The 25,788-nt window shown below is 37.7% G+C and overlaps 1 protein-coding gene and 1 pseudogene across 18 annotated transcripts in view; one reads left to right on the forward strand and one right to left on the reverse strand.

Moving 5' to 3' along the window:
* The window catches only part of Gphn (gephyrin), a 342,975-nt gene that overhangs the window by 237,863 nt on the left and 79,324 nt on the right, over window positions 1-25,788 (reverse strand). For all 18 annotated transcript variants that reach the window (XM_075948519.1, XM_075948523.1, XM_075948515.1 and 15 more), the window contains exon 3: window positions 5,725-5,782. In XM_075948519.1, coding sequence (XP_075804634.1) covers window positions 5,725-5,782 — 58 coding nt within the window. The remainder of the gene's footprint in view (window positions 1-5,724; window positions 5,783-25,788) is intronic.
* Window positions 770-1,417, forward strand: LOC142835194 (ephrin type-A receptor 7 pseudogene; annotated as a pseudogene).

Raw genomic sequence — 25,788 nt, forward strand, 5'->3', positions numbered from 1 at the left:
CTATGAGGAGCCCTGGTGGGTGAGAGATGGAGAAGGATGAGAGAGCCATACAGAGTGAGGCTGGCTATTTATTTAGTGGGCTATGGAAGGGAAGAGGAGAGGGGAGATGGGGGGGGAGAAAAGGAGAAGCTACCTCTTCAGGAGAGAGAGGGAAAGGGAGACACTCATGCTGGGAGCAGAAGAAAGATCCACTTGCCCCTGCAGATTAGGGAGGGAGTGGGCGGGCTTATCTCTTAAAGGGCCAGGACAGACAATTACAATTTCAATTATATTTTTTTCTCCTCAAACTAGGTAACAGTGCCTATTAATTTGAATGATTTAGTGACATCTCCTACATTATAAAAATAGTACATGTCAAATACAGATTAGGTATTACTAACTAAATCTTAAGTAAATAAAACCTATGTACTGTTTGTTCTATCATATACCTTGGATATCCCCATTCTTTATATTATTTTTAAAAAATGCTCTCAATTTGTGAAAGTTGCACGCTTTATGAAGAAGCTAATTTTTAAAGTATATTTTGAAAATATAATTCAATCAGAAATCACAGTGTAAAGAAAACAGGATGGGGAGAGAAATTAAAGAGCTAAGTGAGAAACAGCAGACCTAGGACACAGAACGGAATTAATGCAAGATACACAATAATAAACCACAATAGCTCACTTTGGAGCAAATAGCATCTTAAAAGCTGCAAACCAACTATAGCAAAAACCCAAAATGTTCATATACCATGGTTTTTCAAACTCTGTACCCTTTGTGAATTATTTTTGTGCTACGTCTGGCTGTTCACAAGAGGCGTAGCTTCAAAGAAGTACTACCACTGGATGGTAAAGCACAACAAATGCACTCAGAAGGTATTCCCTCTCCAGCCAATGAGAAGGAAGAAATTAATAATTTGAATGAGAAGTACAGTCTGATAAGAACACACCAGGTGTTTCAGGTCAGGAAGCCCAACCAAAACTGGCTTTGGACTAAGAGGAATTCTAAAGGCAATGCACAAAGGTTTCATACAATGGAAATTCACCCTGAGGGATTGTAAATTTTCCTGGAGTACACTGAGAATTTGCAAAAAAAAAAAAAACCTTTTACCTTGTACCATTATAAAACAGTTACTACACTGGCAGGAAAATAGAAAAAAAACTCTATGTAAAAATAGATAACAATGCTACAGATAAATGTTTTTTTTACACAAGGTGACCTTGGTGAAAGAAAAATGAAGCTGAACACTAAGGTGAGAGAGATTGGATCTTTGTCCAAAAAGGGACTCAATTTTGCTTTTCAGGATGTAGAGGCTTGGGCAGCTTTAATTTCTGTCAAAGTATACGACAAGAAGAGCTGGTCTATCCCTGAGAACTTAGCTCTTTTTCTGGATTCAATGACTACCCTCTACATTTGCCATTCTTTGTATCTCTAGCTTTCCATTTTATAATTTCTATTTGGAATTTTTTGATAACTTTTTCATTTTCACAAGATTTTCCATTTGTTTTGAACAGGATTTACAATCATAAAACAGAACATTTTAAATGATAGCTTAAATTTTCTCTTTAAAATTTTTCTTTTATTATTTATTAAAATGATACTGTGTAATTTTTCCTCTTCCTCTTTCCGCTAACCCCTCACATGTTTCCCTTGCTTCCTCTCAAATTTACAGATTTTTAAATTGTAAAATATGTATATATAAAAGAATATATAAGTACAACCTACTGAATCTATTCAATGTTGCATATATGTATATATGTTTTAGGGATTGACCACTGGTACTAGATAATCAATTAGGGAACTCATCCCTGTGGAAGATCAATTCTAACTCTCTTAGTAGGTGTTAATTATCTATAGCTCCTCATTTAGGTGTGGGTTTCAATGGGATTCCCCCCATCTACATTGATATATTAACTAGTGTCATTGTTCATGCTTTATTTAGGTAGTCATACTAATGAAATTCATGGGTGATTTTTCTGTCATATCTAGAAGACACAATCTTAAAACTCTTAATAGGTAATTTCAGCATTTGATTCATTTTTGATCTGCTGTCTGATGAGTATTTCTTGGTTCTTAGTATGAAAAGAGCTCTAACATCCAGCATTTCAGGGTTCATGAGAATAAATACTCTATTTTAGTAAATATCCCCAATGGGATATTAGGCGAAATAGCTTAAGTACCATATGGAGATAAATGCTCAGTATCTTGCTGGGTACACCAATACTACTCTGTCACAAGATTTCCAAGCAAAAATTGAGAGCTTGGGGGTTGGGGTGGGACAGGTCTAAGAGGAGATGGGGAGAGAGAAGTGAGAAGGGGAGGATGGGGAGAGCATGGGGGAATGGGACAGTTGGGATGGAAGAGGAGTGGATATAGGAGCAGGGAAGTATATATCTTTATTAAGGGAGCCATTTGAAGGTTGGCAAAAGACTAGACTCTAGAGGGGTTCCCAGGTGTCCAAGGACATGTCCCCAGCTTGTTCCTTGAGCAGCTGAGGAGAGGGCGCCTGAACTGGCCCTATACTATAGCCACACTGATGAATATCTTGCATATCACCATAGAACCTTCATCTGGTGATGGATGGAGATAGAGACAGAGACCCACTTGGAGCACTGGACTGAGCTCCCAAGGTCCAAATTAGGAGCAGAAGGAGAGAGAACATGAGCAAGGAAGTCAGGGCTGCTAGGGGTGATGCGCCCACCTACTGTGACGGTGGGGCCAATCTAATGGGAACTCTCCAAGGCCAGCTGGACTGGGACTGATGGAGCATGTTATCAAACCGGACTCTCTGAATGTGGCTGACAGGGAGGGCTGACTGAGAAACCAAGGACAATGGCACTGGGTTTTGATTCTACTCCATGTACTGGCTTTGTAGGAACCTAGTCTGTTTGGATCCTCACCTTCCTAGACCTGGATGGAGGGGAGAAGACCTTGGACTTCCCACAGGGCAGGGAACCCTGACTGCTCTTTGGACTGGAAAGGGAGGGGGAGGGGAAATAAGGGAAGGGGTAGGAAAATGGGAGGAGGGGAGGAGGTGAAAATTTGTAATAATAATAATAATAACAATAATGAAACACTGATTCATATGGGAAGTAAATGTTCACTTTCCCTGTTGTATCCAAAAAGACTTCCCTGGTAAAAGTGGGTATCATCTTATGTCACTGCTGATTCTAAATCAGGGCAGATGCTGAGGCCATAATGGGGAGAGAAAATATCAGTATTGTCAGCCTTGATGGGGCAAAGAGTGACGACTTGGCCTCACTGACATAAAAAAGAAAAGATATGATAATGGTGACTAGCTTCACCTAGAACTGCCTTGTTCAGTCATTGTGTTCCTGGATGGGTCTTGGATGGGATGACTGTGGGCAGAAATGAAGGGGTAAATATGGAAGATCAGATTTCTGTTGGCTCTGCTAACCTAAAGGTTAACTAAATAACAATTTTCATTGATGTTTAGTGAGAATCAAGTGAAGAGTGCTGAACTGTTTTTTCATATCCTTAGGCAACTCTGATCTTTTTCTTCCAGCTAGACAAAAGGCTTATATGAGCGAGTCCACACAAGCATTTTGTCTATGAGTCCAGGTTGAAAGCTTCTTTAGTACCCTGTCCAGAACACACAGAAGATTATAATACATGGCAAGGCAAAACAGGGACTTACTGGCTATGTCATTTCTTAAATCCTGTTATACTTGAATTATTTGCTTTTCTCTTTCCATTTTTGATGTTTTTCTATTTTTCCATGTTTTCTACCAATCTTTAGATTCCTGCTAACAGGAAGACTTTGAAGGATTGAGGTTACTTTACTTTTGTTGGTTTTAAAAGTGGTTTTTAGCAAGAATAGTTTTGAAAACTGACAAATTTATTGTAGTATTGTCTGGAACAATTAACTCATAAGCAATATATGAACTTTATAATGGTTTTTGGTGTTCAAACATTATGAATATATTATATCTGACAAAATGAGATAGGTTTCATTGTTATTCTAAGACTAAAATATGCATAAATATATGTATTTATTTATATATGGTACATTATAAGTAGCATATCAAGGTTAAGCTACATCATACATTTTGATGATTTCAGATTATTTGACTCTCAGTCAGGCAATCTTGATGCACACCTTTAACCCTAGTAACTGGGAGGCAGAGACAGGTGGAACTTGTAAATTCAAGGCCAGTCCTGGCGTGCAGAGAAAGTTCAAGGACAGTCAGGGCTATTACACAAAGAAAGCATTTAACACCACCACCACCACCACCCACTGCCCCCCCCCTAAGAAGAAGAAGAAGGAGAAGAAGAAGAACAAGAACAAGAAGAAAAGAAAGAAAAGAAAAAAACAAAACAACAAAAAGTTTTCAAAGTTTTCCCACCAACACATTTAAAAATGTTTTTATGCCTCAATACTCAATCTCAATTCAGTTACTGGACATATGCTAATAAAATTCATAATTCTAAAATTGGTCAAAATAAAAGAAAAATCTCACAAAAATTAAAACCCCTTACAAGACGATTTAACGTTTCTATATATTAGTTAAATACAAATCTATTGCTCCCAGGACATATCTGCTCTAGGATATGTCTTAAAGCCACTTAATGTTATTCCTTAATAAAACTTTTCAAGTTGATTTTATTTACTAGCAAGATCTCAACTAACTGCTATATGATTACTAATCCTAAGTTAATCATAGGATTCCTCTTGATTCTAGACTGACTTAGTCAATGAATCCTGATACTCTTGAGATTCTTTTTGTTTCTTTTTTTTTTTTTTCTTTTTTTTTTCTTTTTTCTTTTTTTTTTTTGAGACAGGGTTTCTCTGTGATAAGGTCCTGAATGTCCTGGAACTCACTTTGAAGAACAGGAGAACAGGAGGCCTCAAACTCAGAGATCTTCCTACCTTTGCTTCCAGGGTGCTGGGATTAAAGACATGCAACCATCACACTCAACTAAATTTGTCCTTTCCCCCTTGAGATAGTCAGATCTCATTACGTCTGGGTGGCTTAGAACTTAATGTATTGACCAGGCTTGCCCCAAACTTGCTATGATCTTTTTGACTCTGATTGCCAACTGCTATAATTACAGGCTTGCCTCAATCACCCAAAGAATGATTGGACCTGGAGCTTTGTGCATGCTAGGCAAGCACTCTGCAAACTGAGCTACATCCTAGCCCCTTTCTCTTCTAATTTGAGAGCAAGTGTATAGCAATATTTACTAAAGAGATCATACAGTAGATGAAAGAGGTAATATAATGAAACCAATAGTTTCTCACATAATAGGTTTAAATGACTTAAAATTAATAAGCAAAATAAAGGATAAATTACAAAATTTTCAGTTTATTGAAGTTGATACTGAAAAGTTCAATGAAATTAAGCATTATATATATTTTTATAAATCAATCACAAGACTTGTAAAGACTTACAGGGAGAAGAATATTAAAAAATAATTCATTATATATTAATATTTATACATAATAGTGTCTTCTATTTTCAATAAATCACATAGGAAGGTTTTTTTTACATATATATTTTACTTAGATTTTTTTCCCCCAGAACTGTATTGGAAACATAAGATATAAAATTTTATGGCAATTCTGTAAAATACATGTATTTTTAACTTGAGTAGATTAACTTGGACTACAATAATGTCTTCACATACCACAAGATTCAATGATATTTAAGTAAGAATTTCCCCCTCAGCTCCTAAATAAAATGCTAAAGGCTCTGTAGGTGTGAAAATTTCATACTATACCTTGATTTCTTCTATTTCATCTGGTACTATCTTGTATGCTGATATAGTTCCACCCAACCTGAAATTAGAAGAAAATATTCTTAAAACTAACAACAGTGTAAAACATATGAATGATATCTACCATTAGTATTAGAGCACCACCAAAAATCTCCAAAAACCTACCTCAATAGCAATGGGGGAAAACCTTTTTGATTCACTGTTCCATTTATTAGTTTAGAAGAGACAGACAACAAATGACTACCCAATGAGAAAAAATTATATTAGATTTTTGTTCTGAATTAAACTTCCGTTATTGATGATTTTAATAATGTTGAAGCTGTCACATTTATTACTGGATTCTGTCACAACATACATCAAGAAGTGAAAGCAGACCTGTGTTTATTTGTTTAATTAATAAAATTGATTTCTGGGAATAGTTTGTGAAAATTTCTGAAAAAAGATCAAAAAGTGAAGTTAACACATCCTGCTTTAAGCCTACTTCCTAGTTTCCCAATAATTATCATCTTATATTTCTGTGGTGCAATTATCACAACTAATGCACCAATATTGATTTTGTTTAATTTTTTTAAAAAACAGAGAGTTGCTGGGTGGTGGTGGTGCACGCCTTTAATCCCAGCACTTGGGAGGCAGAGGCTGGCAAAACTCTGTAAGTTTAAGGCCAGCTTGGTCTACAAGAGCTAGTTCTGGGCCGGGCGGTGGTAGCTCACGTCTTTAATCCCAGCACTAGGGAGGCAGAGGCAGGTGGATCTCTGTGAGTTCGAGACCAGCCTGGTCTACAGAGCTAGTTCCAGGACAGGCTCCAAAACCACAGAGAAACCCTGTCTCGAAAAAAAAACAACAACAACAAAAAAGAGCTAGTTCTGGGACAGGCTCCAGAGCTACAGAGAAACCGTATCTTGAAATACGAAGAAACATAATGCAATCCCCATTTAAATCCCAACAAAATTCTTCACAGACCTTGAGAGGACAATAATCAACTTTATATGGAAAAACAAAAAACCCAGGATAGCCAAAACAATCTTAAACAATAAAGGAACTTCAGGAGGCATTACCATCCCTGACTTCAAACTCTATTACCGAGCTACAGTAATGAAAACAGCTTGGTACTGGCATAAAAACAGAGAAGTCGACCAACGGAATCAAATAGAAGACCTGGATATTAACCCACAAACCTATGAACACCTGATTTTTGACAAAAAAGCTAAAAGTATACAATGGAAGAAAGAAAGCATCTTCAACAAATGGTGCTGACAGAATTGGATGTCAACCTGTACAAGAATGAAAATCGATCCATATCTATCACCATGCACAAAACTCAAGTCCATATGGATTAAAGATCTCAATATCAATCTGAACACACTGAACCTGATAGAAGAGAAAGTGGGAAGTAGTCTACAACACATGGGCACAGGAGACCACTTCCTACGTAGAACCCCTGTAGCACAGACAATAAGGGCAACAATGAATAAATGGGACCTCCTAAAACTGAGAAGCTTCTGTAAAGCAAAGGACACTGTCATTAAGACAAAAAGGCAACCTACTGATTGGGAGATCTCCACCAACCCCGCAACAGACAAAGGTCTGATCTCCAAAATATATAAAGAACTCAAGAAACTAGACATTAAAACTCTAGTTAACCCAATTAAAAAATGGGGTACTGATCTGAACAGAGAATTCTCAACTGAAGAAGTTAAAATGGCCAAAAGACACTTAAGGTCATGCTTAACCTCCTTAGCGATCAGGGAAATGCAAATCAAAACAACTTTGAGATATCATCTTACAACTGTCAGAATGGCTAAAATCAAAAACACCAATGACAGCCTATGCTGGAGAGGATGTGGAGTAAGGGGAACACTCATCCATTGCTGGTGAGAATGCAAACTTGTGCAACCACTTTGGAAATCAGTGTGGTGGTTTCTCAGGAAATTCGGGATCAACCTACCCCAGGATGCAGCAATATACTCAAGAGATGCCCTATGAAACTACAAAAGCATTTGTTCAACTATGTTCATAGCAGCATTATTTGTAATAGCCAGAACCTGGAAACAACCTAGATGCCCCTATATGGAAGAATGTACAAAGAAAGTGTGGAATATATACGCGTTAGAGTATTACTCAGCAGTAAAAAACAATGACATCTTGAATTTTGCATGCAAATGGATGGAAATAGAGAACACTATCCTGAGTGAGGTAATCCCGACCCAAAAAGATGACTATGGTATGTACTCACTCATTAGTGGATTCTAGCCATAAATAAAGAACATTGAGCCTATAATTCATGATCCCAGAGAAGCTAAATAGGAAGGTGTACCCCCCAAAACACATGTAGTTATCCTCCTGGATATTGGAAGTATACAAGATTTACAGGCAAATTGAGAGCTTGGGAGTGGGGGTGGACCAGGGTAAGGGGAGATGGGGAGAGAGAAGTGAGAAGAGGAGGATAGGGAGAGCATGGGGGAATGGGACAGTTGGGATGGAAGAGGAGTGGATATAGGAGCAGGGAAGTATATATCTTTATTAAGGGAGCCATTTGAGGGTTGGCAAGAGACTAGACTCTAGAGGGGTTCCCAGGTGTCCAAGGACATGTCCCCAGCTTGTTCCTTGAGCAGCTGAGGAGAGGGCGCCTGAACTGGCCCTATACTATAGCCACACTGATGAATATCTTGCATATCACCATAGAACCTTCATCTGGTGATGGATGGAGATAGAGACAGAGACCCACTTGGAGCACTGGACTGAGCTCCCAAGGTCCAAATTAGGAGCAGAAGGAGAGAGAACATGAGCAAGGAAGTCAGGGCTGCTAGGGGTGATGCGCCCACCTACTGTGACGGTGGGGCCAATCTAATGGGAACTCTCCAAGGCCAGCTGGACTGGGACTGATGGAGCATGTTATCAAACCGGACTCTCTGAATGTGGCTGACAGGGAGGGCTGACTGAGAAACCAAGGACAATGGCACTGGGTTTTGATTCTACTCCATGTACTGGCTTTGTGGGAACCTAGTCTGTTTGGATCCTCACCTTCCTAGACCTGGATGGAGGGGGGAGGACCTTGGACTTCCCATAGGGCAGGGAACCCTGACTGCTCTTTGGACTGGAGAGGAATGGGGAGGGAGAATGGGGAGAGGGGGAGGGAAATGGGAGGAGGGGAGGAGGGGATAATTTGTAATAATAATAATAATAATAAAAAAAAAGGAAAAATGAAGAAACAAACAAAAATAAATAAAAAAGAGTCTGAGAGATGAATGTGTCCAGCAATATCAAAGAGACAAAGAAAATAAGTCATGAGTTATAAAATGTGTGAGTCCTAATATTTAAAGTTAAATTACTTCACAAAAGAAAGTTTTACAGACATTCCTCATTTCAATCATCATTTATGCACAGCAATGCTTAAGCATGCATGTGCAGCCTGTGTATGGCAGTTCTCCAGTTGTTTCTATCCTGGGCAATCCTAGATGCTTGTGATATTGTGACACCCGAGTTTTCACATTCTTCCTTTATGCTGTCTATCCACGGTTTTTAGGGATTTCCTCTTCCCCTTATTTCATGCACTCTACCAAGAAGTGTTATTTTTGGGTATCTGCCGTCATTCATTCTCAAAACATGGCCAACGTATCTCAAGCATTGCTGCCATATCCTGTGGTTTACTTCCTTCTGTAGATAAAGCTGTTTCTTAATGTCGTCGTTGGGCAGCCCATCTCTTCATGTAACACCTAGAATCCTCCTGACACATGCCATCTCAAACACATTCAGCCACTGCTCTGAGGAGCATTTCATTTTCCAGGTTTCCAAATTGTAAAGAAGGCGGCTGAAGACAAGTGTCTCATATGGTGTAGGAGGCCCTTCTGTCCATGTGTTGCTTTCATTGGTTGATGGATAAAGAAATTGCCTTGGCCTAGTTGACAGGGCAAAACTTAGGTAGGCAGAGAAGACAGACTGAATTCTGGGAGAAGGAAAGAGTCAGAGAGGGATGCCATGGATCTGCCTGAGACAGACACTGGGAAATTTACCTGGTAAGCCATTGCCATGTGGCGATACACAAATTACTAGAAATGTGTTAAAAACTAGATCTAATGGGACAAGCAATGATTTAATTAATACAGTTTCTGTGTGGCTATTTCAGGGCTAAGCTAGCCAGGCGGCCCGGACGAACAAGCAGGCCCTCCTTGCAACACTCATATGCCTGTAATGTTGTTGTTGTTGTTGTTGTTATGTCTCTTGCTGACCAAACCTTTTCTAGTGCCTGGAATGCAGTCCTTGTTATCCGTATCTGCCTCTTGGTGTCTGAAATAGTTCCCTCCCTTTAATTGAGGCTTCCTCCCAGATAACAAAGTTACTTATGTCTGTTACATCAACTTCAGGAAGGCATTTGATAGCATTTGGAGGAAAGGACTTTGAGAAACAAGTTCTACAGTTACTCAGGGAAAACCATAAGAATACCAGAAAATGCCTACAAAGATACGTTTGCATCAGGCTGTGGTGGTGCAGCTGGGCGGTGGTGGCGCTCGCCTTTAATCCAACACTGGGGAGGCAGAGGCAGGTAAATCTCTGTGAGTTTGAGGCCAGCCAGATCTACAAAAGCTAGTTCCAGGACAGGCTCCAAAGCTAGAAGAGACCATGTCTTGAAAAGCCAAAAGAAGAAAAAAAAATACCTTTGCACCAGTCAAAGGCTGTGGAGAATTAAGTTATCAGTTTAAGACAATTGTAGGACTGTTGCAGGATGCATGCTCCTACCACCACTTTAATATATTACTGAAATTTATATAGCAACAGCCCTGGACAATGAGAAGATAGGAATACAGATAGGTGGTGTACAAATCAATAACTTGTGTTTCTCTGGCAATACAGCACTACTTGCTGAAAGTCCAAATGAGCATAAGGCTGTGGTAAACTGAGTAGGTGAAGTAAGTGAAAAGCTTGGTATGAAAGTAAACATTGAGAAGACTGATAAAAAACACATGGGAAGGGTGCACAAGAATTTTAACATTGTAAAACAGAATCAGAACCTCAAGCAGTCAACTTTAAAGACATTATTATTATAAAGATAGATATTTTTACAGTTCTTGTTCCTTTTGAACAATTCCTCATAGTTAAAGTAGTTAAAACTAACACATAAAACAATTATTACATAAATGGGATAGAGTACAAAAAATTCTAATTTTTATAAAAAGGATTCAAAGATTCTCTGGTGAAAATGGTTGATAAGGAAAGAAAAATACAAAGTTTCATTGCTATGATCAACCTAAATCCTATTTACAGGAACAATTCTTTTCTCGTGAGTACTGTTAAGAAGTACCTTAGATACCTCTATCTGCTGCTAGGAAGATAGAGAAAGGTAACTTTCCAGGTAAGTATTTATATAACTTCAAACCAAGGAGAATGGTTTTGACCATAAAGAAGGTGAGGCAAACCAGATGACATGGCTGTTACAGTCAGGCCTACAGAGTAAGTTCCAGGACAGCTGGGGCTGTTAGACAGAGAAAACTTATCTCCAAACCAAACTAACAAACAAACAAACAAACCCACAAAAAACCAACCAAACAAAAAAACCCCAAAACAAAAAACTTTAAAACAAAACAAAAAGAACAGAAAAAGGAAATACAGTATAAATGCTGAAGGAGAATATTAGTAATCAGAAACAATTCAGAAAACCCAAGGAAACAACTAAGTAATAACTTATTTGGTGTGGTGAGTTTAAGAATAAACTTATTTCAAACTATCCTTCCCCCGCCCGCCGCCTATTTCCTGAATACAGCCAGAAGTAGTGCTTTTGACCTATGAACTAATTTCTGGAAATGGCATTCCCATATTCATGGCATCATTAAAGACTCATAGTTTTAATATGTTATCAATGTCAGTTTCTTTACCAGGCCCTAGGTCACAAAATGACTTACTCCAAATTTTATTACACAAAGTTTCCATCTTACTGATGAAGAAAGAATAAACTCTGAAATAAGTATGTAAAAAGTATTATGCATTGGCAATCACACTAATAATAATAGCTTCAATACTACAAGTAGTACAGAAGTCTCCCTTATCTGAAGTACAAAGAACTAAAAGAATTTCAGATCTCCTATTTTAGGATTTTGTAATATTTGATATACATAACTTAGAGATGAGACCCAACTATAATCGAAACAATCATTGATATTAAAAGTACATTTATTTACTTATTTATGGATGTGTGTGTCACTATGGACCAAAAGACATAGAGGTCAGAGGACAACTTGTCAGTGTCAGTTTTATCCTGCCACTACGTAGGTTCCAAGGGGAAACTTGGGTTGTAAGGTTTGGTTGGCAGATACCTTTACCCGCTAAATCATCTTATTGGTGATGTGTTTTATATACACAGCCTTTGGGTGATTTTTTTTAACTTTTTAAATTTTAATTAATTTATTTTATTAAAATTATTTTTACAAACTTCTACCCCACATCTTGTTCTTTATGATTTAGAAGATTAGTGCATTAAGCGTTATTAGTTTATCTTGTTTGGATATATTGTATAAAGACATATTTTATAACTTCAATAGCTGAAATGGAGGCAGAGACATAAAGGAGACATGTTTTTATGTATTAATTTTTTACAAATTTAAATTATAGTGTTACTATAGAATGTTAAGTGTAATAATAATCCCCATTGTAACCACAAAAAATAGCTTTAGAATACACAGAAGACACAGGGAAGGCGGTTAAATATTTTGCTATAAAAGTTAAGGAGTCAGAAACATAGAAAATGTGAATGAAAAACAAAGAGCAAATGACAGAAGTAAGTCCTCATTAGTATTTACCTTTATTTAGATCAACTGTTCCAATCAAAAGACAGCATTAGCATGCTGTAGAGAAGCATGTGGCTTGCTATTTGCTGCTTAAGAGAGTTTCTCTTTAGACCCGAGAACACACCTTTATTTATTTATTTATTTATTTATTTATTTATTTATTTATTTATTTATTTATTCATTTATTAAGGATTTCTGCCTCCTCCCCGCAACCGCCTCCCATTACCCTCCCCCTCCCCCGATCAAGTCACCCTCCCTCATCTGCTCGAAGAGCAATCAGGGTTCCCTGACCTGTGGGAAGCCCAAGGACCGCCCACCTCTATCCAGGTCTCCTAAGGTGAGCATCCAAACTGCCTAGGCTCCCCCAAAGCCAGTACGTGCAGTAGGATCAAAAACCCACTGCGATTGTTCTTGAGTTCTCAGTATTCCTCATTGTCCTCTATGTTCAGCTAGTCCGGATTTATCCCATGCTTTTTCAGACCCAGGCCAGCTTGCCTTGGTTGAGTTCCCGATAGAACATCCCCATTGTCTCAGTGTGTGGGCGCGCCCCTCGCGGTCCTGAGTTCCTTGCTCGTGCTCCGTCTCCTTCTGCTCCTGATTTGGACCTTGAGATTTCTGGGTGATTTTTTTTAACATATCTTTAGTGTGCCTGCAAGCAGTCATATAGAATTTTCACTTAGGGCATCATGTTGATGTTCAAAATGTTTCAGATTTTATAGTGTATCAGGTTTCAGGAGTTCAGATTACAGTGCTCAACTTGTATACTCATTTAGTATATGTAAAGCACTATATCAGAATTTAAGTTCATTTTATCATTTAATCCTTAGAATTTACAAAAGCTATTCTAAAAAGTGTGAAGTTTTCACAACTTTATAATTGGAGCATTGACTCCATATAAAATGGGTTTCATGAAACTGTCATATATTAACATACATATATAAAATAATGGGCTTCATTATGAAACTGCCACACATTAAATTTATTATATTTAGCCGATCTACTGTGCCCCCATGCCCTGGGTTTACTTCCTACTTGCAAAGAGCATCTCTTCTATTTTCATGCCTTATTGCTTTATATCTCCATTCTGCATGGCAGAAAACATACAATACTTGCTTTTTTATAAAAAAAAATCTGGCTTGTTTCTTTAAACATGAAAGTTTTACCCACTTTCTTTCAAATGACATAATCAACAGATTATGGATAAATAATACTCCAGTATGTGTACATTTTCCATTCATTTACCTACTGAATTGCATCCATGCAGGTTCCAAGACTTAACTACTGTGAATAACGCAGCAACAAATGTGTCAAGTCCACCACACCTTGACTTTAATTCCTTTGGGTTCAAACCCAGTGTTTTAGGCAACTCTTATGAAGAAAAACATTTAATTAAGGTGGTTTATAATCATGGAAGGACATGGAGGTATGCAGACAGACATAGTACTGGAGGGATGGTAGAGAGTCCTACAGCTTGATCCTACAGGTAACAGGAGTGCTACAACCTATATAACTATAGAAGTTAGCTACAGAGTAAGGAACTAGGCAGGAGGGGATAACTTCCAAGGAAAACAGAAATGTACTTTTGTGCAAAGTCATGGGGGAGATGGCATGGTAGGATTAAAGGAAGAAGATGGATGGGTAAGGGAGGCAATACAGGGAATGAAACTAACGCTAATGGCCATTGAAGGATCATATGGAAACCTACTTGATGTGGGAGTGTCATATATCAATCTGTTGATTTCAATGGCTAAGTAATAAACAAACAGCTTGGGCTCATAGCTTAGAACATAGGTGGGTGGAGTAAACAGAACAGAATGCTGGGAGGAAGAGGAAGTGAGCTCAGACTCGACAGCTCTCCTCTCGGGAGCAGACACCTCAGAGAGACGCCATGCCCCGCTCCCGGGCAGACACATGCGATGAAGCTCCGACCCAGGATGGACGTAGGCTAGAATCTTCCCGGTAAGACCGATGCTCACAGATTATTAGAGATGGGTTGATCGGGATATCAGAATTAGCCAGTAAGGGCTAGAGCTAAAGGGCCAAGCAGTGTTTAAATGAATACAGTTTGTGTGTTGTTATTTCAGGCATAAGCTAGCAGACGGCTGGGGTGCGGGGGACGCAGCCCCGCCGCTCTTATTACTACACCTACTACTATAGAAGCTTCTTAAAATATATACACATGAAAGAAAGAAATGGAGTCACCAAATAATATGGGAAATAATGCCCCAAGCTGCCACCAAGTGAACCCTCTAGCACTAGTAATGGATTACATATAGTTGAGTTTGGCCAAAGGTAAAGGCCCTCAAAATCTCAAGCTATTGTTAAGTCTACTGTCTCCTCTCCACAAATTGATATTAAGAACCTATTGCTGAAGATAATTCTCACTTATCTCATTGCACAAATAGAGTCAAAAAGGTGCCTAACTAAAGCCTGTTCACTACTGACTAGTGGTCCTGGTATGGGAAGGTACTCTGCACACCACCAGAGGAGAATCTAACTACCAATCCAGCAACAAATCCTGTAATCTAAGAAAGACAGAGAAAGGACAAGGATTTGGGTGAGTATAGAGGTGAAGAGAATCTTGGGGGAGTTGGTGAAGGATAAATATCAAAAAATATTTTTATAATCCCAAAATTTTTAATAAACATTATTTTAAAACCCTCAAATACAGTAATATGAATGCATCATTTTTGAAAGATCTATAGGCTTCAGATAATGTTTCAGGACTGTTTATACATTGTTGAATAAACTTATTTGTGGTGACATATTCTCTGTGCTGTAACAAATAAACTTGCCTGAGATCAGAGGGTGGAGCTAGCCACTAGTTAATCATAGAGGTCTGTATGTCTGTACAGGAGACAAGAAGGGATATAGTTGGACAGAGAAAGGAATATAAAAGGGGAGGAGACTGGAGTTCATGTTATTCAATCTGAGGACTTGTAGAGACACCATACCTGGGAATGATATTTGAGATAGTAATTTTAAATGATTAATACTTTTTTGTAAAAGGATCTCTTGAAAGTCTAAAGAATTGACATACATTTTATTTTACCAACAAACACTAAGTAAACAGTTTTCTTTATTCTCACATAGAGTAGTAATTAGGCATCTGAATGAACTCATTTTATTCAAATAGAGTATTTTATCTCAGAGGGTTTAAAACTCTTGTTTATAAATGAACCTAATATAATATTTCACAAATAAGAATCTGTATCATTCTAATTTTGCTCAAAGGAAGACACATGCTGTTTAAAAAAGAAGAGTCAGCTTTGCTAAGATTTTCAAGTATTTCCATTTTTCAGATTTCAGCCTAGAATTTTTATGGTTACTTAGCTGAGCAGATGGCTCAGAAGGATAAATATTTGTAGCTTAACATTTTAAATAAAGACTATATCCTTTATAGTAGACTTACTTTATAGGGAAAGAGTCTTCTGTGACAACAAACTGTTCTTATGTAACTATTTTAGGAACAAGTCTGTTTTAGTTTAACACATTACAGAAAAAGATATATTTAAATTAACAGTGTTTTACTTTCTAATTTGAATTTTGGGTTACTTTTGGGATAATATTAAAGGATGAATTTTAAAAAGCTAACGATTATATTCCTATCACCACTACTGACTCATAATTTGTTATTGTCTTATAATAATCAGCCTTCTGTTTTAGGGAAATTTCACCATTTAAAATGTTTTCCTAGAACATCAGTAGTCACTTAGAAGTATATGAACAGCCAAAGAGTTCTAACTCCACTGTAAGGAAATAACAGCCAATCCTGCAGAAGATGTCTTTGATAATTACTGTCGACATTTGACAGAATCTAGAATCACGAGGAAATGGGCCAAGTGACACACTGCCTCAGTGGGTTTGCGGTCCTGACTTCCTTGCTCATCTTCTCCCTCCTTCTGCTCTTCAACTGGACCTTGGGAGCTCAGTCCATTGCTCTGATGAGGCTCTCTGTATGGTGATATTCAAGATAATCATCAGTGTGATAGTGGGGCAAGGACAGTTCAGGCACCCTCTCCTCTGCTGCCCAAGGACCTCAGTAGCACGGACAATAAGAGCAACATTGAATAAATGGGACCTCCTGAAACTGAGAAGCTTCTGTAAAGCAAAGGACACTGTCATTAGACAAAAAGGCATCCTACTGAATGGGAGAAGATCTTCACCAACCCCGCAACAGACAAAGGTCTGATCTCCAAGATATATAAAGAACTCAAGAAACTAGACATTAAAACTCTAATTAACCCAATTTAAAATTGGGGTACTGAACTGAACAGAAAATTGTCAACAGAAGTGATGAAGGAAGGTCATTGGTTAAAAAATAAACTGCTTGGCCCTCATAGGTTAAAACATAGGTGGGAGGAGTAAACAGAACAGAATGCTGGGAGGAGGAGGAAGTGAGCTCAGAGGCCATGCTCCCCTCTCCCGGGCAGATGCAATGAAGCAAGCCACCAGGTCAGACATGCTGAATCTTTCCCGGTAAGACTGGTGCTACACAGATTACTAAAAATGGGTTAGGCAAAATACGAGAATTAGCCCGTAAGAGGCTAGAGCTAGGGCCAAGCAGTGTTTAAAAGAATACAGTTTCCGTGTAATTATTTCGGATAAAGCTAGCCGTGCGGGCGGCCGGGTGCCAGGAACGTAGCCTGCCACTCCTATTACAACACAGAATAAGTTAAAATGGCCAAAAGACACTTAAGGTCATGCTCAACTTCCTTAGCAATTAGGGAAATGCAAATCAAAACAACTTTGAGATACCATCTTATACTTGTCAGCATGCTCCTGGATATTGGAAGTTGACAAGATCGTAGGGCAAAAGTTGGGAGCAGGGGGTGGGGGTGGATTGGGGGAAGGGAAGATGGGGAGAGAGAAAGGAGAAGGGGAGGATTGAGGAGAGCATGGGGGAATGGGATAATTGAGATAAAGGAAGGGTGGATATGGGAGCAGGGAAGATGTTATCCTAACCAAGCGAGCCATTTTAGGGTTGGCTAGAGTCTTGGCTCTAGAGGGGTTCCCAGGTGTCCAAGGGGATTTCCCCAACTAGATGTGTGGGCAGCAGAGGAGAGGGTGCCTGAACTGGCCTTATCCTATAGCCACACTGATGAATATCTTGCATATCACCATAGAACCTTCATCCGGCGATGGATAGAGATAGAGACAGAGACCCACTTGGAGCACTGGATGGACTGAGCTCCCAAGGTCCAGATGAAGAGCAGAAGGAGGGAGAACATGAGCAAGGAAGTCAGGACCGCGAGGGGTGCGTCCACCCACTGAGACGGTGGGGCCAATCTAATGGGAGCTCACCAAGGCCAGCTGGACTGGGACTGATGGAGCATGTGATCAAACTGGACTCTCTGAATGTGGCTGACAATGAGGGCTGACTGAGAAACCAAGGACAATAGCACTGAGTTTCGATTCTACTACATGGACTAGCCTTGAGGGAGCCTAGTCTGTTTGGATGCTCACCTTCCTAGACCTGGATGGAAGGGGGAGGACGTTGGACTTCCCACAGGGCAGGAAACCCTGACTGCTCTTAGGACTGGAGAGAAAGGGGGAGGGGAAGGGAGGGAATGGGAGAGAAATGGGAGAAGGGGAGGAGGTGGAAAATTTTAATAAATAAAAAAGAATAGTAATAGTTTTCAACCTATTTTCTCAATGTTATTCGTGAATAAAATGAAATGGAGCAAAATAGAGTGAAACTAATTATAAAGCTAATTTTAGCAGTTTTCTTTAAGAGCCATATTTCTCACACAGTGTATCCAACCTACCACAGCCATAAAATATTACTATGGGCAACATGGTGGAGTTTATGAGGGTAATCATCACATCTATCAGACAAAGTTCTGGCTCAAGTTAATTCAGTTTTGACATTGGATTGCACTATATGATGACACCACATCTCTGTGAATCTGAGGTTACATGTAAACAGACATTTAAGTATGCAAGCATCAAGTGTTTTATTATCTAAAACTAATATTAAATTAACTTTTAAAAAACTTAGGAAGACTGAAAATTAAATGAAAATGAATAATACTATAATTAAAGCCAACAGCCCAGTTATAAAAAAAGGTCATTATACACAAAGCTTAATCACAGAAGACCTACTGGAATAGTGTAGTAGGAGCTGCGGGCCTCTTCCCACAGCCTGGCTCCTGGCCGCCTGGCTAGCGTATGCCCCGAAATAACAACACACAAATTGTATTCATTTAAACACTGCCTGGCCCATTAGCTCTAGCTTCTTACTGGCTAATTCTTACACCTTGATTACCCATTTCTATTAACGTGTGTAGCACCCCAAAGTGCGCTTACCGGGAAGATTCTAGCCTATGTCCATCCTGGGTCAGAGCTTCATCGTGTCTGCCCCAGAGAGGAGAGCTATCGAGTCTGAGCTCACTTCCTCTTCCTCCCAGCATTCTGTTCTGTTTACTCTGTCTACCTAATTTTCTGTTCTATCAGGGCCAAGGCAGTTTCTTTATTTAACCAATGACTTTCCTCCATCAGAATAGGAATAGGTAGATAGAGATCCATGAACTCAGTTATATGAAAGGCTGAGAGAAAAACATTCCAGGGAAAGGGAGACAAAAGTGAATGAATAAATAATAATAAAAAGATAGAATAGGGGTTGGTTTGTTATTCATACAAAAAGAAAGACAATGTAGCTTCTGTAAATAATATGAAAGAAAAATGGTAATAAGATGGCAGAGAAGGTCACAAACCATGGTCTATCTAGTCTATCTTTAATAGATTAGAAAGTCACTAAATGATTTCAAGAAAGAAATGTCATGGTTTGATTTTCTGTTAATAATCTATGGAGAATAGATTAGCAGATGATAAAAGTAGAAAGAAATATTTAAAAGTTTTAATAGTTTATGCTAGAGGCAAAGTTCATTTGAACCAAGGTGGTAGCAGATGACATAATGTAGATAAGCTCAATATAATTTTGGAGATGCAACTGATATGACTTGGTAATGTTTGAAATTGAGTAGTTATGAAGATAGTAAAGGAAAAGCAGCAAGAAAATTAAAAATATTTTGTAGGTTTGAATTTTTGAGAATATTATGATTCCATTGTTTTAAACTGAATAAGCTATGGAAAAAGAGATTTAGAAAATGACTAAGACTGAAAAATTACTGCTATTAGACAATAAAAACTGAAAACTAAATCTGTCTATGTGAAAATAATTTAATATACACGTTTATATATTTTTAAAAAGCATATTCATTGCTTACAATGATGTTGCTATACTATTTTTGATATATAAATGTTTTAAATGTCTATTGAGACATAGTTCTCTAATGAGAATCAATTGCTTTCAATATTAATGAAAGTCAATTTTAATATACTTATCTTAAGTCTATAATTATATAGAAATTAGCAGTATTACTTGATAAATATGTGCTTTTCCCCTTAGTACCTAGGCTACAAGAGCTGAGGAATCGTGTTATTATTTGATTACTAAAGTGCTCAAGACCTTTAGTAAATGTCTTAGGTCAGGATTCTATTGCCATGATGAAACACCATTTCCAAAACAACTTAAGGAAAAAAAGGTTTACTTCATCTTACAACTCTGAGATCACACTCCGAGTCAGGCAGAAACTCAAGGTAGGCTTGATCCTCCTGGCTTGCTTAGCCTGCTTTCTTATATCATCCAGGTCAACCAATTCCAAAGATTTGGGTCTCCACACAACAATTATTAACCAAGAAAATACCCAGCAGACATACCTAAAAGCCAGTCAGTATTTCCTCAATTAAAATTCCCTCTTCCTGCCTTAATACAAGGAGAGGTGCTCAGTCTTATTTCAGCTTGACATATCATGTTTTGTTGATACCCATGGAAGGCTTGTCCTTTTTTGAATATAATTGGGGAAGGAGTAGATTGGGGGCTCAGGGGAAGGAAATGAGAGGAGAGGAGGGAGGGGAAACTGCAGTCGGGATGTAAAACAAATAACTAGTAATAATTTAAATTTTTTTCTCTTCTCAGATATGACTAGGTTTGCATCTAGTTGTCAAATACCAAACAACAGAGTAAATAAGCAAATGAATAAAAATCAGTAACATGATAAATAGACTAACAAACAAAAAAAAAACATTTTAAATCAGTAAAACTCCAGGCGGTGGTGGTGCTCGCCTTTAATCCCAGCACTTGGGAGCAGGGGCAGGTGGTTCTCTGTGAGTTCGAGACCAGCCTGGTCTACAAGAGTTAGCTCCAGGACAGGCTCCAAAGCCACAGAGAAACCCTGTCTCGAAAAACAAATAAAAAACAAAACAATAAATCAGTAAAACTTGGCAGTTATAAAAATCATATATTTTATTGTATTTATATAAATATTAGTTCTCTTATTACCCGAAAATAGCTCTTAAACTTGGGGAAGAAAAATATTAATTCTATCAAAAATACCAGCTGTCTAAATGAAAACATTTACTAAATATATTGCTACTGAACACCCAATATATATAAGAAAATATGCAGGGTGCTCAAAATTAAATCAGTAAATATTTCTCTTAAGGAGGCGACAATGAATGGAAGAGTGCTTTACCTAATACGTATGAATAAGCACTATTTATACAGTTTAGTTTAAAAGCATAACACAGAACATAAGGCTCTAAAATTAATTTCTTAAAATATTTATGGTAATTTAAACTGTTTTCTTCATTAGTTTATGTTTTATAGCCTTTCATTTCTTCAAATAAACACTGGCACATTAACTTGTTTGTCTACTGACATATCACTCTACCCCATTTTATTTAGTAGACATATAATGCTAGAAAAGCATACATCTTAATAACAAAGTTTTCATGAAGATACACAAATAATTTAAGAGTATTTACTATTGCAAAGATGAATCAGATACTTTAGAATACATATCTTTAATTTTTGCTCACTTTTTCTTTTTTCTTTCTTTTTCTCTTTCATTTTCTTTCTTTGCAGGGACTCCCACAGGATAGTAACAAACTCTATAACTTAATACCTTTTCATATAACTAAGCATTATAGTAAAATTATCATTTTTTGACAATTTCATGGAATCAATACTGATTTTTTTCTGTATTTTTTAACTTTATCCTATGGCTTTTTTTCATTTTCTTAAACTATTGACTTTCACATTTAGAATTAATGTACTTAATAGTTTATTTGTGGGTTATACAAGCATATTGTGAGATATTAAAAACATCTAATCTTGTACTTTGGATACATAATTGAGCAAAGTAGCACAGGATCTTAAGCACTGTGCTATGGCAGTAACTGATGCAGTAAATGAGATACCTTCCAAGTGATTAATTGGTGAGGCAAAGTACATATCTTAGATAACCTGGAAAAAAGGATAATTTCTGTCATCAATGAGAAAAGAAGGATTTCTTCATGATCAACATAAGAATAGACTATTTTAAATAAAAAACTGTTTATTTCACTAATTATCATTTTTGTTTTTAGATCCATTTTATACATCTGCTAGAGGTTTAATATCCAAAATATATAAAAGAATTCAAAAAGCTAGATATCAGGAAAACAAATAATCTAATTAAAAATGGGTTGCAGATCTAAACAGAACTCTCCCCCTCTCCTCCCTCCCTCTCTCCTCTCTCTTTGAGAAAGGGTTTCTCTATGTAACCATCCTGGCTGTCCTGGAACTCACTTTGTAGACCAGTTTGGCCTCAAAGACACTGAGATCTGCCTGCCTCTGCCTCCCAAATGCTAGGATAAAGGCATACACCACCACCACCCAGCTCTAAACAAAACTCTTAACAGAGGAAAGTTCAAATGGTTGAGAGATACTTAAAAAAATGTTTAACATTCTTAGCCACCAGGGAAATACAAATTAAAATTACTTTGAGATTTCATCTTAATCCTGTCAAAATGGCTAAGATCAATAAAACAACTCATGAGAGCTCATGTTGGCATGAATGTGAGGTAAGGGAAACACTCATCCACGGCTAAGAGTGCAAACTTGTACAGTCGTTACAGAGTTCAGTGTGGTGGCTCTTCAGGAAGACAGGAAACAATCCACCGCTTGCTTGCTGAATCTTGTTCAGTTATACCACTCTTGGGTATATGCCCAAAGAATACCTCATTCTACTACAAGACACTTGCTCAACCATGTTTGTTGCTGCTTTATTCATAATAGCCAGATAATGAATACAGCCTAGATATCAATCAACTGATAAGAATGGATAATGAAAATGTGGTATATTTTACACATTTTTATTATTCTATTTAATAGAATATTAATTATCTGTAAAAATATGAAATTTGGAGGTAAATGGATAGAGCTATTAAAAAGTATTTTGAGTAAGGTAACACAGAACTCCCTCTCAAAACAAAATACCATATGTTTTTTTCTAATATGTGGACATTAGCTTTCAAGCCTATAATAGGCATGCTACAATCTGCATATCTGCCGAGGTTAAGTACCTAATAAGGAACAGCTGGGGAGAAAAGGGTCTCACAAGGACTGGAAAACCAAATATATTGTTATGGGCAGACAACTAGAATAGGAAGAGGACATGAGAGAATGGTAAAGGAGGGAATATAAGAGAGGGACAACTAATATTAAAGACCATTTGAAAAACCATTGGGAAACTTAACTACTGCCAAAACTTCCTAAAATACATAAATGAAAAGGAATCTAAATGGAGTCGCCAAGTAATACAAGAGACACTGTTCCAAATAAAACCTCCAGTACCAGGAATGGGCTATATTTTATTGAGTCATTGGAAAAAGGGGTCTTATAGAAACTCCAAACACCACAGACTATTTTCCATAACCTGCTGGTAAGTCCCTACTGTAAAAGACAACAATTATAGATGTTACCAAACACAGAGAAGTTGAGCTGGTGCCTAAACAAAAGTGTCACCCCTGTTTACTAGAGTTCATGGTACTAGAAGATACTCTGCACACTACTGGAGGAGAAAAGTAATCCTCATGATCTCCCAGCTACAAACCCTGTGGCCTACAACAATGACCTGCGTGAAATACATACTGGAGATTAGTAGCATAAAAATTATGGGAGTAACTAAGCACTTTTTTATTGGATTTAGAATCCAGTCCATGAACTGGAGAAACTGATACCTGACACTGCAGAAACACATACTCACAAGACCCTGAGACTAGATAGCTTATAGGTCCAGGAGAAAACCTAATACTATCATTCTAATAAAGGAATATAACAATAAAATAATCCCTGATGACATACCATATACCCATAGATCAGTTCCTTGCTCAGCCACCATCAGAGAAGCTCCTTGCAGTGGATGAAAACTGACACAAAAACCCACAAGTGGACAGTGTCAGAGAATGAGAGACTCTGGAACACTCAGTCCTAAATGGGTTCATGGAAGTCTTCCCGTGAGTTCTCAGAAGAGAAAGTGGGAAGACTATAAAAGCCAGACTCCAAAGAAATAGTCTTCCTGACACAAGAGGACCGACACACACTAAAACTCACAGAGACGGCAGCACATGCCCAAGACATGAACAGATTCAAGTCAGGTGGAGTGCTTGTACTAAGATCGAGGTATAGACATGGGAACCTACCCCTAACCAAGAAGCAATTGATATCCACCAGCAAAGGAAAAATCAGTTTTCTCCAATAGTGTATTATTGCAATAGTGGAAATACCAACCACATTGCAGGACAGGCCTCATGCCCAGGAGTATTTGATCAACACAACGGTACTTTTGTGAATGTTTCCTATCACATTGCTTTGTTAAGACATTTTTTTGTCTTATTGGTCTTTTGCTTATTTGGTTTTCATTGTGCTGTTGTGGGTTACACACTAGGACATTTTCTTAGGGTTTTGTTTGTTTCTCTCTCTGTCTTTTAAAAGACAGAGAAAAAGAACATAAAGTTGGGTAAATAGGGGTAGAAAGGAATTTTGAGGACTTGGAGCAGGAAAAAAATGATCAAAATACACTGCTGGGAAAATATTCAATTAAAAATAAATTACATTTTAGCATTCCATAATTTACTCAGATTTGAAGGACTTTTATGTGAAACTGTAAATCTGTTCTATATTTTTGGGAACGTGTGTATGCATGTTTGCAGTGTATATAAGTGTATGTTGCAGGTAGGTTGGATGCATGCATGTGGATGCCAGAGACTGATGTTGATGTTTTCAGGATAGCATATTTCTAATATACTTGTTATTCCTTTTTTTAAAAAAGAGATTATTTTGACTGAATTATTCAAAAAATTACCCATCTACTAAATTAGGTTTTTACCAACATAAATAAAAGATAATACACATTCAGCTGTGAAAATACTTTCAGAACTATTTTCTTGGCTATCTTGAGGATCATGAATAGCGAAGACAGTATCAACAATCTGTTGCTTTTTCACCAACTGTGTAGCTAGCTATAAATGAAGTAAGGAATTCATCGAACTGCATCAAATTCATATATGTACTCCCACATAAATATCCAGTAATGTTAGCAATAAGGAAATAATATCAATTAACTGTAGAATATTTTGATTATTATGATTATAGAAATTACTGCCAATGTCTTCCTGAAATTATGTACAGATAAAGTACTCCAATAATTCTTCCAAAAATTTTATTATATTATATATGTGTATGTGAATACACACATGTGTGGTTATTTACAAGTCATGTTCCCATAGCACAGGAGCTATTCCAGAGGCTATTACTGGAAGCAGGCTTGGCAATCTACCCAATATAATTTCATCAGCCCAGCACTAAGTTCCAGAGCAATTATTTCTTTTGCTTGTGCCTCAAACATACTGCCAGGGAAGGGGCCTTTGCATCTCACTATGCTGGCTAAGATTGGCAGTTCAGGTAGCATGGTAGGGTTGGTAAAGGCAGTTGATTTTGGTCACCTAGGCTTATGCTCAGCTGAGTTGCACCCCAGTTTCAAAGACACAGGCCTATAAATGCTTAAGAGAGCAAGTGTAATCCAAATCTACTCTAGGGTATAAATAACGCAGACAGAAATCTTACTCTTTCTCAGGGCATAAGACAAAGCCCTATACTTGCTTTTGTGCCCCGATCAAGGGTAACTGAAGTCTTGCTCTACATTCTACCTCTGAAGTTTGGAGGAGGGAGTAAGGACTACAATCAGCTATCAGTACACACAGATCAAGTAGCTTAGTCCTCAAGTATTTTGCCTGACAATAGTAGAATTCATGGGCCTTTGCTAAATAGCAGTTTTTAATGTGAGAAGGCCTTGAATTGTGTTGCAAGTCTAAAACCTGTACTTAATTTCCTCTCCTTCCCCCATGTAGAAGATTTCTCTTTCCTTGTTGGACTGTTTCTTGTTAAGGAATAAGTGCCATGAGC

The sequence above is a fragment of the Microtus pennsylvanicus genome, chromosome 14, assembly GCF_037038515.1.
Source record: "Microtus pennsylvanicus isolate mMicPen1 chromosome 14, mMicPen1.hap1, whole genome shotgun sequence".
NCBI lineage: Eukaryota > Metazoa > Chordata > Mammalia > Rodentia > Cricetidae > Microtus > Microtus pennsylvanicus.